This window comes from Triturus cristatus, chromosome 4_1 (assembly GCF_964204655.1).
Source record: "Triturus cristatus chromosome 4_1, aTriCri1.1, whole genome shotgun sequence".
Taxonomy (NCBI): domain Eukaryota; kingdom Metazoa; phylum Chordata; class Amphibia; order Caudata; family Salamandridae; genus Triturus; species Triturus cristatus.
Genome location: NC_140585.1, coordinates 462,421,779 through 462,439,913, shown reverse-complemented (window position 1 = coordinate 462,439,913; position 18,135 = coordinate 462,421,779). Strand labels below are relative to the sequence as shown.

General features: G+C 44.9%; 1 protein-coding gene across 20 annotated transcripts in view; it reads left to right on the top strand.

Annotated features, from left to right (window-relative positions):
- The window catches only part of EPS8 (EGFR pathway substrate 8, signaling adaptor), an 861,544-nt gene extending 852,856 nt beyond the window's left edge, over nt 1-8,688 (top strand). For all 20 annotated transcript variants that reach the window (XM_085652654.1, XM_085652642.1, XM_085652660.1 and 17 more), the window contains one exon: nt 7,609-8,688. In XM_085652654.1, the coding sequence (XP_085508780.1) occupies nt 7,609-7,722 (114 nt within the window). In that variant the 3' untranslated portion in view covers nt 7,723-8,688. The remainder of the gene's footprint in view (nt 1-7,608) is intronic.
- The last annotated feature ends 9,447 nt before the right edge of the window (nt 8,689-18,135 follow it).

Below are 18,135 nucleotides of genomic sequence, written 5' to 3'. Positions count from 1 at the left end.
CACTGCCTGTTAAATCGACTCTGCCATGAGGACAGTATCTTAGCGTCCCAGCTATGACAGTGCAGCCTGTGCCCAGTGCCCGCCCCTTGACATGTGTACAGTGCCCCTGACATGTGTACATTACCCCTGACATGTGTACATTACCCCTGACATGTGTACATTACCCCAGCAGCACTCATGATTTTGTACATGCCCCGTTTCAGTGACAAAACCAGGCACATTGCCCTAGCGCCTGTGTCATGTGTAATGCACTCCAGTATAGTCTTTAGTGTCCTCGCCCTCCAGTGTACCTGCACTTTACGTTAAACCGGCCCGGTCAAGAGGACAGTCTCCTGGTGTTCCCACCATGACTGTACCTCCTGTTCTATATGTCTAGTGCCCAGCCTGTGCCATATGTACAATGCCCTTTGTAAGCTTACATTACCCTGGCACCATGCACATGATTGTGTACATGCTGTTGCCCGGTTTCAGTACCATTACCAGGCCCAGTGCCCTTGCCTTGTGTACTGTACTCGGGTAAAGCTGCATTGTTAACAGCCCTTTGCCATGTGCACAGTACCTCATATACTACCCGTGTTACATGTATCTCACCCCGGCGTGACTGCATTATGTACAGTGCCATGGCACCAGTACCCTAATTGTGCGCAGTGCCCGGCTGCATCCCTGACATGTGTACAATGCCCCCCTTGCAGTGAGTCTGTCCTTGCCAAAGGCATACTTCCCCCACACCGGTGCCATGATCGCGCCCTTTGCCCCTGCGTCCTGCCGGTTGTGGAGCGTCCGTACGGTGTACTTGCCTCTTCCATCAAAGAGAAACCCAGCACCAGTGAATGATTATGCACAGTGTCCCTTTACCCAATCAAGGCGCACGCTGCTTCATACAGTGCCCAGTGCATGTTTACCTTGGCTCCTATACTGTAATAATTCACAGAGCCCTGTGGGCACCACCTTGAGTACCGTACTTGGGCGCAGCTGTATTATTACACACTATAAAGACGTGCTGCGTGCGCACTGTGCCACACAGTCTCAAATTGCACCATTTCTGTTTTGTGTGCAGTAACTATTCTGGAATTTTGGTCACAGCTACCGATCGCGGCTTCTGCACTTTACTTCTAGCATCAGAGACTCTTGGCACCGGAGCTGCTGGCCCGCAGCCTGCATCAATACAGTATGGATCCAGGATGATGCCAACGAGTGCTGACCTCTGCTGCAGCCTTATATTTATTGTTGGGGGTCTCCGTTGGATAGACTCTGCACCTGAGCCACTGGCCCCAGCCCGCATCACTGCCCATAGCACACGGCAAATAACCCAGTCTAAGATCCCTTTCTTTTAAATTCTTGTGCATTATGTTAAAGAAGTCCACGTCAACTCTCCCCTAAGTGTGTCCTCCAAAATCATACAGTGGGATGTACATTGGAGATCTGAGCTACAGTTTGAACATTTCCTTACTAGCCTCTCATTTTCTGTGCAAGCGCCATTACTATACTTATATACTACACTTTATTTTGTAAAATTATTTAAACACATGCGAAAACAATGATTCCAAAAGTTTGTTCAAAGTTTAAATACAGAATGCCTTATTGGTTATATATAAAGTAACAAAAATGCTTATAACACTTTTTTTATTCTCACTTTTTTAAATGCTGAACAGCACCCGCGCTGCTCTACAACATAGCGTAAAGACTGGCAAAGTCAATAGCGCTGGCTAAACACTTATAAGGTCCCAAAAGTGAGACCCATTGACTGTCGGAGCTTCTTAAGAGAAAAGCCATTTAGTGTGTTTTTCCTCTGCAGGAGTCACTGCCTCTAAGGAGGGGGCTCCCAGTACTCAAAAATATTCAAACGTGTCATGCCAGTCCCATGTACATAAATAAATTACCTTCTACAAAATGCTGTGATTAATCCCTCAGCCCCCCTACACTAGTTAAATAAATCACTAAACTTGTGTTAACTTAATTATGCGAATCATATACTTTTTAAATGCAATTTGAGTTTTGAGGATAAGGCTAAGTTAATATGTACCTCTGAAATGTAAATGTGTAATGGCCATCAGACCTTGGACAATAATTGTGGGTTAATGTATACAAATTAGGACATGGCCAACGCATTGTACAACACACATCACGAAACCTTAACCGAATATCCACATCCAGTCAGCCACTAGTCCATGTAAATGGATCATAATTGCAAAAAAACGGCCTGTCTGTGAAACATAATGCATCTTTTAAGGAATTTAAAAATAAATTTTCTGTTTCAGTAGCATACAACAAAAAAACTGGAGCCATAAAATGACTATTAATCTGTTGAATTGTTGTTCCAGCTGCATAGTTATCTTTTAAAAATTAAAATATCTGAGACATTCTGTCACTTTAAGTCGCATACCACTACAGAAATGTCTAAACAAAACTAATAACTCAAGAAGGTTCTCAAATTGGGATATGCATTTTGTTTCCTAGTCATTTCTATTGTCATGTGATGTCATCTTTGAAGGTTAAGTGTGATGCATTAGGATTATATGGCACCATAGAAGTATCAAACCTATGTCAATGTTTTGCAATCATATAAATGATTTCGTATAAGTATATATACCTTTGTGTGTGATTTCCTCCCCTAATTAGATGATGTAGCATATTACCCACGACCATCATTGTACAATGCCGTTTTTGATAATTTTACTATACCAATCTTAACTTGCTTATTTCTGTAAGCTCTCTACCCAATATGGTAATATCAGTGTAGTATCTTTTAATTGAGAGACTCCAACAAGCTAAGCAGCTAGGGCGGGCTTGGTTAAATACATTTTGAAAAAAAATTAATTGAATTACATGCGTATGAAAGGTCATTATTCTGGGAGAAAGCACAGCAGTGGGAACCCAGAATTCTGAACCTTCACCTGAAGGCTCTGGGTAGGGCTGCATCACTGGTTTTGGCTGACTAAGGGCCTCATGTAGGTAAATAAATTTTACCGGTTCTTAAATACCGAGCCGTACCGAATCGGTAAATTAGAATCGGTAAGTTATATGTAGGTAAAAATTCGGTAACAGTTACCGATTCGGTAACATTCGGTAATCACGAATCGGAATTCACCGAATCGGTAAATACCGAGGTGGTATTTACCGAATCGGAAAATACCGAGGTGGTATTTACCGAATCGGAAAATACCGAGGTGGTATTTACCGAATCGGAAAATACCGAATCGGTATGTACGGATTCGGTAAATAAAATCACATGACTTGACGAAACAGCTAATCCTGTGCAACGACAGCCCACCCAACCAGGAAGTGCCCACACCCAGGCAGGTGTACATAATTAGCCGAAGTGGCCACACCCAGGCAGGTGTACATAATTAGCCCACCCTGGAGAGGCTTGGAGTGCAGAGGAGAGGCAGGGAGCCGTTGCATGTGCGAGCGGGTAAACGAACAGCATGTCCAGCCAGAGAACACAGAAAGACGGAGGGGAAAGGAGGAGGAAGCTGAAATTTAGCCCCAAGGAACTCCAGGTGCTGGTGGAGGAGGTGGTGAAGCAGCACCAGAAGCTGTTTGGAAGGCAATCCCTGCAAGTGCCTGAGGCGGAAAAGCGCAACATATGGCTGGCCATCCAGGCGCAGGTCAATGCTGTGGGAGTGACCCACAGGGACATTGAGGTCCTCAAAAAGCGCTGGTATGACCTGAGGATTGTAACCAAGAGGAAGATGGGCGACATCCAGAAGGAGGCCAGCCAGACCGGAGGTGGAACCAACAGGGCACCTGCCCTCACCGAACTGGAGGAGCTGGTGGCGGCCACAATCGAGCAAGAGAGCGTCGTGGGTCTTGGGGACGCCGACAGCTCTGCCAGAGCCGCAACACACCAAGGTAAGACGAAAGCACAGCAATGTAGCCCCCCCTACCCCTATCCCACATCCCCCATTGTGAAACGAGAATCACACTGCAGTCCACACGTGTCAGTGCAGACAGGCAATGCATTCCGGGAGATGTAGTCAGGGCAACACTAACCATGACGTAAATGTTACAGGGCAACAAGGCATGTCACGCACTCGAGGCACAAGGAGACAGAGGACATATTGGAATGTGAAATGATTGATTGTGACGCTTGCAATGCAGCCCTTCGGGGACACTGAGCCAATGTTGTATTTCTGTCCACAGATGTGACATCATGCAGGACAGGGCATGCTGCAGGAGAGACGGCACACCGGCCACAAATATCACCTCTAGCCAGCACAAGTTCAGACCAGGGAGCAGGCCCACTGGCAGCCGCACCACCAACACAGCCAGCCTCGCCGCACCCAGAGCCAGCATCACCTCACCGAGAGCCAGCATCACCTCACCGAGAGCCAGCATCACCTCACCGAGAGCCAGCATCACCACAACCAGAGCCAGCATCGCCACTCATGTTCGAATCACCGGCCACATCTCCGCTTGCAGGTGTGAGAATGAGGAGGCGTCCAGCAGCCAGGCTACGAGCCTTAGACACCTCGTCAGACGACAGCATGGGCCCAGAAGACCGCACCGGGCCCCAGGAAGGGAGCCATGCCACTGTGCCCACACCTCACAGGCAGCACAGACGGGAGCAAGAGGGCGCCACAGGTCGCGTGTCCAGAGTCCACCAGCACCCACTGACGGCCATGGTGTCTTCTTGGGGCTCGAGGGCCAAATGTTGAAACAACAGCGCCTGCAATCAAAGGCAGTCATGTCAGTCCAGAGGCACATGCGGGTGATGAAGACAACATTAGTCAACATGGACAATAACATTAGCGGCATGGCTGCGGGCATTCGGGACATGTCCCAGTCAATCCAGCAGTTGTGCAGCAAATTAGATGCTGACATCGAAGCACGGCGCCGGGAACGCCAGAGAAGGGACACTACCAGCAGGGCACTCAACCGTCTGGCAACTGCGACTTCTCTACTGTGCCGGCGCTCTGTGACGATGCAGGAGGGCCTAACACAGTGCTGCAGCGACCTGTCTCGGGGGATGGTGCAGGTGACAAGTGCACTAGGGGTGCTATTGACTAGTCAGGCGTCGACAACTGCTGCAGGGGATGCTGCGGAGAGCATCGACACCAGCAGCAGCATCACACCCCCCGTCCCAGAAGCACGCAGGAGCAGCAGGCGGCTTGGGGTTGGCTCTAGTGAGGATGCACAGGCCGTGCAATCCACCACTGCAGCGCGTATGCGCAAACATTGATGTAGCCCTGCTAAGCCACTTCCCATTGGGTGACGTAACCCTGGACATACTCCTTGTATAGATGGTATATTGCCTGATTGGCCTGTTCATGTGTTCATGGCGTGGTGCCACATTAAAACTACGTCAGGACTTCTCACAACTCGCTGTGTCCCCTCACTTACTCAGAAATAGTTGCATGTGATCTCTGCCCGTCTCTCTCTCCCATCGATTGCAGTTGGCACTCTAGCTGCGTTGCCCTCTGGCTGGCCTGACTCATCCTCGTTGTCCTCAAAATATGTTAGTTCCACATCTGTACCTTTTTTCGTGGCAAGGTTGTGCAGCATTGCACAAGTGGCAATAATCTTGCAGCAGGTGATGGGTTTGTACTGGCGTGCGCCTCCGCTCTTGTGCAGGCAGCGGAACCTGCTCTTCAGTAGTCCAAACGTGCGCTCCACCACATTGCGTGTTGTTTTATGTGCCACGTTGTATCGTCTCTCACTCTGGGTTGCTGGGTGTAGGTAGGGAGTGAGGATGAATGACTGGCATGCATATGCACTGTCGCCTGGATGAGTAAAAGGGAACCATCAGTAACATGCCTCTATACACTATGATTTGCAGGTTTCAAGGGGCGTCACTGTTACTTACCTAGCAGGTATCCCTCTCCGAATTCTCCGGCACTCAGTCGTGTGTAGATCCCACTATTCTGGAAGATGTAAGAGTCGTGGGTGCTCCCAGGAAACTTTGCAACAATATCTGTGATGATGTTCCCTGCATCACAGATCACCTGCACATTGATGGAGTGGGTGGACTTCCTGTTCCTGTAGATGTGCTCTGTATCAGCTGGTGGACAGATTGGGATGTGTGTACCATCAATACAGCCGATGACATGGGGGAACTGTGCCATGTGATAAAAGTCTGTTTTTGTTTTCTGCAGTGCAGCCTGTGTGTTTGGGAAGCTTATGTAGTGGTGCATTCTCTGCATCATGGCATCCAGGAACTTCCTGAAGAAACGTGACAGGCAACTCTGGGATACCCCACCCACCGCAGCTATCACCACCTGATAACTGCCGGATGCCAACAGATGTAGGCTGCAGAGCACCTGCACATGTGGGGGTATGGCGTGCGCCCTTCTTATTGGATGGGCCAGGAGTGGGTGTAGGTCCCTGATTAAGTCCATGATGGTTTCGGGGTGTAGCCTGTACCTCTCATGTATCTCTGCATCAGTCAGCTGGAATAGTGTGATGCGCTGTCTGTAGATTTGTTCCTCCCGTCGCCACACCCTCAGTCCTGCTGCCTGTAGACGTAGGCGCCTTGCAATGACGTACATGGCGGCCATGTTGTCCACGCTGTTGCATTTTGGGATTGCCTATATGCATTGTTGATGGTTACCACCTGCTTTCAATCCGTGTTAATTACCGACTCTTATTTACCGATTTTCCTGGATTTCTTAATTACCGAGTGCTCCTACATGTCATTTTAAATATTACCACTTCATATTTACCACTTCATGTTTACCGAATCGTTAATTATGTATTCGGTAAATCTGATTCGGTATTTTGGAATTCGGTAAATATGAATCGGTATTTACCGCCTCATATTTACCGAAAAGTGGTTTTTGGACTCCTACATCTCACTTGTCTGAATACCGGTCGGTAACGGCATATTTACCGAAAATCGGCCGTTACCGACCGGTATTTGGCTACCTACATGAGGCCCTAAATGTGATGTTTTAGAAGGTTAGGGCTGCTCTATTGAGAACAGTTCTAAGCAGTGTGTAGATGCAGTTGCAGCCCACCGGGGTACGAGTAGCGGGGCTAGGTTGGGGGGAGGGGGGGATTTCGACAGACAACGGTGAGGGAAAATTATTTAATTTTCCCTCTTGGTCATCTGTCGAATCCCACACCCCATCACTCTTATCTGTACGGGCTGCAGATGTTTCGATGGATTGTCAGTTATGCATGCAGTATTGATTAAAATATTGCACGTAGCCTTTGTGACTGGCCCTTTTTTTGTGAGATTCATTCTTTAATTAGAAATCAGTGGCTGGACAGCAGTGCTTAATTGACCCAGTCTGGTTGGCTGGAGGAACAATCGTTACATGAACCTAGTATTTATCTCTAATAAAGATGTGAGTTCTTTTCCAGGGATCATGAAATATATCCTGACTACACAATTTGTGATAAATCTTTTCTTGTTGACTAATGTGCTGAATCCACATACCTATGCTTACACACATGCATAATGATGTTTCTATGTCACTTGGTTGAGGTTCAACCGGTGCATGCCTGTTATGGTGCATTATTTTGAAAGATGTGTTGGAATTTTGTTGGGATTAAAGCTGACTAAATCTAAAGCAGGCATGCAGTAACAGAACCTGTGAAAACATTGTGTTCCCAGTGTCTCTGAACAAATACGAATAATGCCCCCTCACTTTTGTTGATTCTTAGGACCACAGCGGCAGCTCGGAACTCCAAGAAATCATGAGACGGCGACAAGAGAAAATTAGTGCTGCTTCTACTGATTCGGGTGTGGAATCTTTTGATGAAGGAAACAGTCACTGAATGTTTTACCATAACGCTTCTTTGCACCTTCCTTAATATTTATCCCAACATGCTTTGTTTTAGGAAGCCATGAAGGATATGTCTGATGTAAATAGGCATAGAATGTCGCCATATTGAAGCAGTTCAGTGAGCAGAGCTTCCCAGCTATCGCCAACAGTAAAATTACTTGAAAATCACAATGAGAGTCTTCACCATGCTAAATGAGATTTGTTTTCATTCTTGCACCAAGAGATTCCTTCCTGATGGGTGGACACCCCTCACGTATTTTGCTGTTTTCACAGCTCTCTTTATCACTGTTGTATTTGTGCAAATTGTTCACTTTCCTTAACCTTTTTTATTGTCGGCTGGAAAGACTTAGATTTCATAAGATTATTTTTTGATGCCAACAGTATAAGTGCAAAAACGTTTTGAATGAAAAAACTGATTTGTGGAATTTTAAAGATGTGACACATTAAGAGCTATATTGCTGTTAATACAAAGATGTATGTGTTAAGTTTTTTGTAAGTAAATTATATTGATGGATTTACAAAGCATATTTTCCCAAACCTTGGAGTATCGAAATAAGGCAAACGTAAATGGAGGGCTAAAGCTAAGGAAAGACTAGGCTGCTGCGAATGTAAGGACATGCTTGTTTAAGAGCCTGCAAATTATTCTTTCAAGTAGGAATGATTAGGAATTATTGTTCAGAGGAAAATCCGTATGTGAATATGCAAGATGACATTTGTTAATTTATAAATATAAGAATGACATGACAAATTCCCAAAATATCTTAATGTAAATGCTATTTTTGAGAGAAGATTATTTCACTGTCTTTAAATGTTAATATTGCTCTGGAAATATATTTAAAAGATGTTTCAAAATGTTGTATATTTTGCCATTCATTAGAATGATTCATAATTATCTAGTTTCATAGTGCCTTTTCACATTATTCAGCTGATTAGTCTGCAATAAACAGTATTTGCTCTACGTTTGTCTTCTTTTTTTCCTTTCTTTGGATGTAACCATTCACTGCGACATAACGTGACGAGTATGAAATGAGCTTTGTGCTAAAAACAGTTACGTTAGAGAACTCATAGGCTATTGCCCCAATAATGTATGATACGTTGGCACCCATTTTAAGCTTATGATCAAGACTGTATTGAGGATCTTGAAGTAGTTTTGTTGAGGAATCAGTAAGTGTCGGATTTATAGATAGGCTGACATTTTCTCTGTGAAACTGTATTTCTCAACAGGCGTTTTGCTTCTTCCTTACATCTGTTTATGTTTATTGCCTTTTTTGCAGATGTTATTTCCTTAAGCTTAGTGATGAGAAGAGAAAGTCCTCCACCACCAGCTGTGAGGATAATGAAATGTGCTAGATTGCCTCTTGAAGGCGTTGTTGGATAGTACCTTTAGATGCATGAGCTCAGTTAGGTCGGTCCTTCGGCCAGATGCACTGTAGTATTGTAACTGCCTGCTGTTACCAGAAGGCAGAGTAATTTTGTGAGTGCTATCATCATGTCATTTTAGATTTGCATTGCTGTACAGTTTTACACATTCACCTTTTTTGATTGACCCAGTTGAGAGCCCTGCATAAAGGGCGTATCTGTGTTTCAGGCTTAAATAGGATGACAGCCCAATGAGAACATTTTGATAATCGTTAACTAGAAAAAAGATGATACCCTGCTTTATGATATAGTTGAAGTACCAACTTGGCTGATTGGGCTGCTGGAAAAACATTTCTGCTCTAAGGTGATTGTGTTGTAAATTCTTTCAAAGGGGGAGTTCAGAAAAAAGAAAAAGACTTAAGTGGACTGGGGAAGAACCCACACATGTCCTTTCTGCTTCCATTTGAGGATTAACTTGGAACATGCGTTCACATGGAGCTAATTTTGAAAAAACAATGTATTACGACCAAACTTTCTTGTATTGAATCAATCAAGGTAAAAAAATTACTTGTAAGACAGACAAATTCGGTCACAAATCAGTCTAGGCACAACACATAAACGTCAACTAGTATTTATCATATTCAATTTTTCCAAATTGAATGTTATTTCAAGAATTGACGGATGTTGCTGCAGTAAGGGTTGAAGTCCGTGTTGAAGTCGATTTCAAATTGGTCAACATAAAGATTTACCAAATTAGCAGATGGGCAGGTCTGAAAGACTAGGTAAGACAGTACAATAAATAACTGCTTTAAACAAATACAATATTCATATTCCCATTTGCGACACTGTGCAAGGGGAGAAATACATTGAGCAAGTCCAATATTCATGCTGTCTATTTATGTTCTGAAAACAGATGGGGTCTAACAAGATCCCCAATGTTTAGAAAAAGCGTAGCAGTCTTGATGCCTTAGTAAATGAAGAGAGGGCGAGCAGGAGGTGGTCTGGAAAGAGTTGCTGGTTCATTTGTAATACATTCTGGAATCCTTTGTTTAATCAGAGCTAAAGTTAATTCATTAGGGCAATAAATTTGCTCCATTCTTCCATGGGCTTAAGTCCTTGTCTTAGTAATTTGCAATTGTCAATCAACTTGCACTCCAGCCTTTGGAGAGTGTATGATGCATCTTCACCTCTGGGAGACAGTAGGGCATTTTCAATGACTTGTCACCTCAGGCTGTCCGCTGTGTGCTGTTTTACTAAATAATGCTGAACCAGGGGGGCCGTTTAAATAGAGCAGCGGATACCGCTTCTGTGTTTGTCAGTCCTAACCTTGAATTGTTGGGATGTTTTTCCACTATATATCATGTTACATCGGCACCAAATACAAAAGATAACAAAAGTAGATGCACAATTGGTGTGGTGTTGGAGAGTGGTCTGAAGGTTCCATGCATGAAGGTGTTTGTGTTTTGCATGTGCTGGCATGAAACACAATTGCCACACTTAAAGTGACCCTTTATAGGGTTGAGGCCTCATGAGGCTAGAATGGTTTCTGCTGGTCTAGGGACATTGGTGTTGATGTGTACCAAAAGGTCTCTAATGTTTTTGCCGTTCTTAAAAGGGAAAAGAGGTAGTTCTTGAAGGTGTTTGTTGTGTTAAAAAGGGGCCAATGTTTTTTTGATATGCTATACTATTTTATTGGTATCTGGGCATTGTGGTGACACAGGCAATCATATCAGATTTGTAGGATTTTTATGATTTGACGGATGTTGCTGCAGTAAGGGTTGAAGTCCGTGTTGAAGAAGTCGATTTCAAATTGGTCAACATAAAGATTTACCAAATTAGTTGTATAAATGGCTCCCATGGATGTCCCAGAGCATTGCTGGTAATAATCGGAGCTAAACCCAAAATAATTAGTGGTCAGGGCAATCTCTAGGAGTTTCACAATCAAAGGAGTAGGAGCACGGTTTGGGGCAGGTCGTTGAACGAGGATATGCCTGATCACTTCTATGCTTTCCTGTTGGGGAATGCTGGTATAAAGAAACTCCATGTCAAGAGTCACTAGTATTTCTTCTGAGGGATCAAATTCTAGGCTTTCAATGAGGTTAATCATGCATGTACTATCACATATAGAGTCCAGTAGAAGGGCACATTCTTTGATGACAATATTAACCCTGGGTGGAGAACAGGTTTCTCACTACTCTTAAACCACTCTTAGAAACCTATGCCCTTGAAAATACCTTTCACATTCTGGGTGATTTAAATTTTTATCTTGAAGACTTCACTGAAAATAATACTGCCTCACTACTAGACATCAAGACCACGGCAGGCCTTCGCCAAAAGATCATGGGCCCCACCCATCAGGCGGACCATACCCTAGACGGAATTTTCACTATTAGTGAGTTAAGTGAGATTAAAGAGATCCTACCATTATCTTGGACCGACCATTCTGCAATTATCTTTGAGCTAAATGGTCCACCTACTGCTCAGGCTAGCACCTCCAATATGTCCACTAGATCTTACCATAACTGGAAGCAGGTTGACAACAACATGCTTAGTCTCCAACTTTCGCATTCCCAAACTAAACTGCCTGAGAATGCAGGACATGCCTCCACGCAGTTCAATCGTTGGCTCATGTCAGCAGCTGATAATGTAGCCCCCCACAAAAAAGCCTCAAGTAACAGGAAGGTTCCGTCAGCTCCTTGGTGTTCAGAAGCCCTTAGACTTTAAAAAACAAGATTGCCTAAAGCAGGAGATACGCTGGAGATCAAAATATAATGAAAACGAGCCCTCCCGATACAGAACTCTACGATCTAAATATAAAAATCTTATATTTTTGGAAAAGCGCTCCTACTACACTAAGCAAATCGAGGAGGTTAAAATTCTACTAAGGAACTTTTCCAGGTGGTAACCAAATTGTCCGTATTTTCAGAAAGAAGTATGAATGAACAGTCCAAAGCCATTTGTAATTCACTACCCAGCATTTCCAAAATAAAGTGCAGCAAATTTATGCTACTTTTGACAACAGGACCAGACCTGAGGCAGAAGCTTAATTTAATCCGTGATCCCCTTGTGCTCCTATTTCATGGAATTTAGGCCAGTAACTAACGACAAGATAACAACTCTTATCGAGCAGGCCAAATCGGGCTCTCCCTACCACCCTTTTCCCCCCATGATATTTAAACAGGACCCTGAGATTCTCGGTTCAAGTCTACCCACCATCTTCTAGTCTATGTTTACAGAAGGGGTCTTTCCCTCCATCTGGAAAAGGGCATGAATTCTATCCCTTCTGAAAAGACACAGTTTGGACCCAGCTGAACCAAAAAACTATAGGCCCATTGCGTCTTCCACTCCCGGGTAAACTGGTGGAAAAAGTCATGACTGACCAGCTAACATTCTATATCCATGAACATAATTTTCTAGATGAGTGCCAGTTTGGTTATAGGGCAGATCACAGCACCGAAACGGTCCTAATAAAAGCAACAGATGAAATCAGGGAATTCTTGGATGTAGGAGTTGCTGCCGCACCCTCCAGACACCGCAGGTGGTGTAGTATCTGACCCACGAAACACCAACAACTCTCAAATGTGATCCAACAAACACCCTCGCTTCTCCTGGCTATCGTCTGCCTCAGGATGTGTGCAGTTGCCTACCAGCCTCCCACCCTCTCCGAGCACAGGCAGCTGCATGGGCAGCGGGGCTGTGCCCCTAAACCTCAGCGGCACTTCTTTCAGTTTTGTAAGTGCAATTTGCTCAAACTAGACCCGAGGTATCAGAGCGACACATTCTCTCCCAATTTGCTCTTCGCCCACAAGTCTACAGTGTTACCGGCTACGTTCAAAGAGGAGCTTAAAGGATGTATCCAGTAGTTACAGTACGTTACCATGTGCGTACATGGATATAACGCACATGCATGTGCATTCACCAGCTTTGTATGGCGTTTAAATCATTTTTATGCCACCACCTGCCACTTCAAAGTACTTAAAGAGAAAAAGGGGGCAGGGCATAGCTGTAATTAGTGGAGCAGACAGAGTGAAAACCGGGCACCAGAGTGTGAGCAGCCCATGGCACACATGTTATGGCCTTATATTACTCACCAAACCGGGGTGCAGGGAGACCGCTGTTCCTTGTGTAGCAGTATGGTCCAAAGCAGCCTTGCTGCATCAGTGGGAGGGGGGAGGTTGAGAGGGCTAAAAGAGAGCCCGGGGTTGCGGGTGCACCAGTGGTGAAGCAAGGGTGTCATGTACCCTGCTAGAATAAGGACCGTGCCTCCTGTACGCGTTTACACTGAAGTCTGGCTAGGGCGGAGTGGGATTCCACTGAGGTTTTGGGCAACTCTGCGGAATTCCACGTAGTGCCACTCCGCCAACTCCCCCTACCCTTAGAAAATATTGATGTACTCGCCAATAGACTCAATATTGGAATCGTATCCTGAAAGCATGGGTCTCCGTAGGTGTTCATTGGCATCCTTGTGGATTTTGGGGAGGGTGTATAGAACAGGTGTCCTCAGATTTTTTGTTAAGGAACTCACATCCATTTTGTGTGAGGAACCCTTATTCCAATCCACTAGTAGTGGTGTCTAATATTTTCCGTCTGATTTCAAGGAGGGGATTAACAGACAGTTTTTTATAATGATTAGGACTGCTCAACTGTCCGATGATTTCTACCTCATGCTTCTGTCTGTCCTGTATACCAATACCACCTCCTTTGTCAGCAGCTCTTTCTTTACACTGGAATCTTCTATTTTAAGTTTGTTGAGGGATTGTTTTTCAGGCCATGAAATAATATATGGGGTTAATGACCTCACTGGCCTGAGAGCTTTGATGACTTCTAGCACCACTGTTTGGAAGGCTAGTATTTCTAGGAAAATCTTAGCTTTCAGAGGGATGACTGAGGATGTGGGTCTCAGTTAGGATACTGAATGGACGGTGAGGGTGTCTTTGTCATGGAAAAAGTGTTTCAACCTGATTCTCCTAAAGAATCTATTAAGTTCTGTTTGTACTTTAAAGAAGTCAGTTATTTCCGTTATAACAAAGGAAAGTTGAATATATGCTAGCAGACGCTTTCTTTTGTGGAGTTTGTGGTTCTCCGCACCTTACAGCACCGTCATAATAATTGGACGATAGGAGATTTAATGTGTGAATCTTTTCAGTGGCGCCGAAATACCTATATCCAATACCACGTGCCCAATTTTTAACAAAGGAAAGACCTTTTCTCAGTAAGGAAACCTATTCTGAACCTAGAATGTGATTGGATAGGTTGAAATTAGGAATGCATTGTAAGGCAGTAGACGTGGTGATATGGGAGAATGTCTCATCAGTATGCAAAATTGCAAAGTCCATATTCAGTGTGGTAAAGTGTCTCATCTCACAGGTGTTTGTTTAGTTTATTATCCTTCAAGGCCCCATTTGTAATACTGCCAGCTCATTTGGCGCCCCCCCCCCCCCCAGGGTGCTGGTTCCATGGCCACCCCCTGTTCCCCCTTCCCCTTGGTGTTTGTCCTAAAAAACGGTTGTGGGCTTGGTTTCTTGAATTTCTACTGCTCAACATCTGTTGTTGGAAAAGGTACATTGACAATATTTTTATGATTTGAAGAGGTCCCCAAAATACTCTAAGATATTTCACCCAATACCGTAACAACTGCCAGCAACACCTAAAATTCACACACATCGACTGTCACAGTCTCCCTTTCCTAGACCTGGAGATCAAGAACAATGAAAATCATCTTATTGTCTCTCTTTATAGGTAACATATGGAACTTTACTACAATAAAAAAGCACCCACAGGCCCTCAAAGGTGGCCTTCTCTTTGGCCAATTCCTCAGGATCTGTAGAAATTACACACTAAAAGAATGGACTATTCTGAGCAACAAACTGCGAGAGAGGGGCTACCCGAAAACACCTTGTTAAGAACTCAATGAGAAGGGCATGGTACAGCCCAATGGAAGAGAAAGACTTATGCACTAGAGGCTAAATTGACATATAAAAGGCTTTAAGGGACTATCGCTCACTTTGCAAAGCTGTTCGCATAGATTATGTGGCCTCAGCTGTTTCCAGAGCACAGAATAATCCCAAGCAACTATTCAACCTTGTAAAAAATGTGTCCGGTGCCGATTGCCTACCTGCTTCTCCTGATCTGATTTCTTCACAATGTGAGGAGCTTGCCAGATTTTTTTTTGGAGTAAAGTCGAAAAAAGATATGGTTCATTCCAGGACTCTACGCCGAATAATGCCTCGCAAGAATCTGAGAATTCCCATTATCTTACTACCAATGGGACCCTACAGGCAGACCTGTTCTTCAAACACACTGACAAACTTGACATCTGGGAACCCTTAGAAATTAACTCCTTTAGGCGGATACTGGACAGCCTGAAATCTGGCTCTCCCAGAGATCCCATTCCCATCACTGTGCTTCAGAAATTTGAGCAATCCTCCCTGCTGCTGATCATGGAGCAGCTTAATGCCTCTTTAAAAGAGGCAATTGTTCCTTCTATCTAGAAGCACGCAATGGTTTTACCATTGTTGAAGAAGGCCACTGCTGACCCCACGCAACTATCTAATTTTAGGCCCATTTCTCTTCTTCCTGCTTTTTCCAAAATATTGGAAAAGCACATCAATCTCCAATTGACATCATTTGTGAACTCCCACAATTTTCTTAATGGTTCACAATCGGGCTTCAGAGCTGGTTTTGCTAGTGAAACCGCCTTGCTTGGGGTCACAGAAATGGTGCGTCATCAAGTTGACACGGGCGGCATTGTGGCACTTATACTTTTCGACCTAAGTGCCGCTTTTGACATAGTTTCGCATACCGTGTTATTGCAGACTCTCCAATCATTGAGGGTGACCGACAGGGCACTCAATTGGCTTGCAGACTTCCTGACGAACCGTACGTTTCAGGTTATCTCGCCAGCAGCGTGCTCCGAGATTCACAACTCACCTTATGGGGTTCCCCAGGGCTCAATCCTCAGCCCTTTATTATTTAACATCTAGACTCCGGACTCCTTTTCCCTGCGAGACAGTTGGCTCGTTAGTGACAGTTGAGGATTACAGTTTACGACTGGCCAGAGTAGTGCTTGCTTGCACACTGCAGCCGTCTGTGGGAACTTTGTACTTACAATAAATCTTACCTCTCTTCTTCAAGTGTCCATCATTACAGAATGCATCCCCCCTTTCTCCATATTTCCATAGACCTATCTTGCTCTATGGATCGAAAGGTTTCAAGGTCCCAGATCTGCAATTCTCTATCAAAGGGGACCCTGCGTAATACCTTCTTCACTGCCAGCTCCCACACCTTGGCCTTGTGATGAACCAGGTAGGGGTCAGGACGTCTGCGCTGCCACCCCATATCAACAGGCACGGCAAGGTATTGTCACCGATCATACCCTGCAACAACCGTTACTCCCAATTATCCATGTCGGTTAACCGTCGAGCCGCATGCTGAAGGTGTGCTGAGAAACTGTAATGTTGCATATCCAGCAGCGCCAGTCACCCCTCCTCCATGTCCCTCTTAAGAACTGACAGGGTGAACTGGCTGTGCTTTCCCGCTTTCTGCAGAGAAATCAACAGGCTGTATAGATGGCAAAAAATTCCATCCCAAAAGGGAACAAATAGTTTTGGACAAGGTACAGACAGCGAGGAAGGAAGACCAGCTTGGCAATGGCTGCCGGCCTGTTAGACCTGGCATCATTGGCATGGGTTTTCCCTGTATTTTTGCCTTTGCCGTCAGTGTTTTTGCTGTGTATTGGACTTAGTTTTTGCTGGTCTAGATGCTTTGGGCACTTTGCCCGTGCTGTTCAGTGCCAAAGTGCAAGTGCTCACTTTAAATTGTGTTTATGGATTGGTGAGTCCATGTTTGGCATATTTGATTTTCTAGTCAGTCCCTAGTACAGTGTACTGTGCGTGCCCAGGGCCTGTAAATCAAATGTTGCTAGTGGGCCTGTAGCACTGATTGTGCCACCCACATAAGCAGCCTGTAAATGTAACTCAGACATGCCACTGCAGTGTCTGTGCGCAGTTTGGTACTGCCATGTCAACCTGGCAAGTGCACCCACTTGCCAGCCCCGAACATTCTCTTTCCTTACATTTGAGTCATCCCTAAGGTAGGACCAAGGTACCTCTGTGGGCAGGGTGCAGTGTATGTGAAAGGTAGGACACGCCCTGATGTGTGTGGCATGTCCTGATAATGAAATACTGACAATTTCGTTTTTCACTATTGAAAGACTATCTGCCCATAGGATAGAATAGGAGTTCATTTATAACATCTTATAAATATAACTTCCCATTGGGACAAGATAGGAAGATAAAGTTTAGTATAGCCAAACTCAGAATATAAAGATGCATCTTTTAGTGAGGATGATTTTTACATTCTGTGTGTGAAAATACCACTTTTCAGAAAGTAGTTTTTGTCTTGATCGGCCATCCTGTGTGTCTCTGATAGGTCTGGCTTCTGAGTGACAGTGGCTGGGGATGTGCATTCAGTTCAGACTGCCACTTGGGTGGGGTGAGGTGTGTCCTGCCTTTCCAGGGTGAGTCAGGGCTGGGCTCAATAGACCTGGGCTGCATTCAGAGTAGGTGTAGGAGATTTCTTTCACATCTGAATGCCTTTGACAATGCTGTCTCCACCTGCTGCCAGGAAGCTGCACCAGAGAGGACAGAACTGGTTTTGGCTGGGCAAAGAGCTTCTCTGCCACCAGAGAACATAGGATTTTGTGTTATAAAAAGTGGCTTTTAGATCATTTCTGGAATTCAAGAGAAACCTTTGCCAAGGAGAAAAGCTGGAGAAACTGAAGGCGATGTACTGCCTCTTTGCTGTGTGCTGCCTGGGGTTTGCCTGCAGTAGCTGTTTCTGCCAAGGAAAGGGCAAGGACTTTGCTGTGTGCTGTGTCCCCTGCTTGAGGAAGATCTCCAAGGGTTTAAAGTAGAAATTTTCCTCCTGTTTTTGAAGTCTCAGGGTTACAAAGACTTCACCCCCAGCTCCCCTGATCTCCCTTGCTGAGAGTTCTGACCTGCCAAGAGGTGCCTGTTGCTATTCTGGGCCTCTGGAGGTTGTCCCT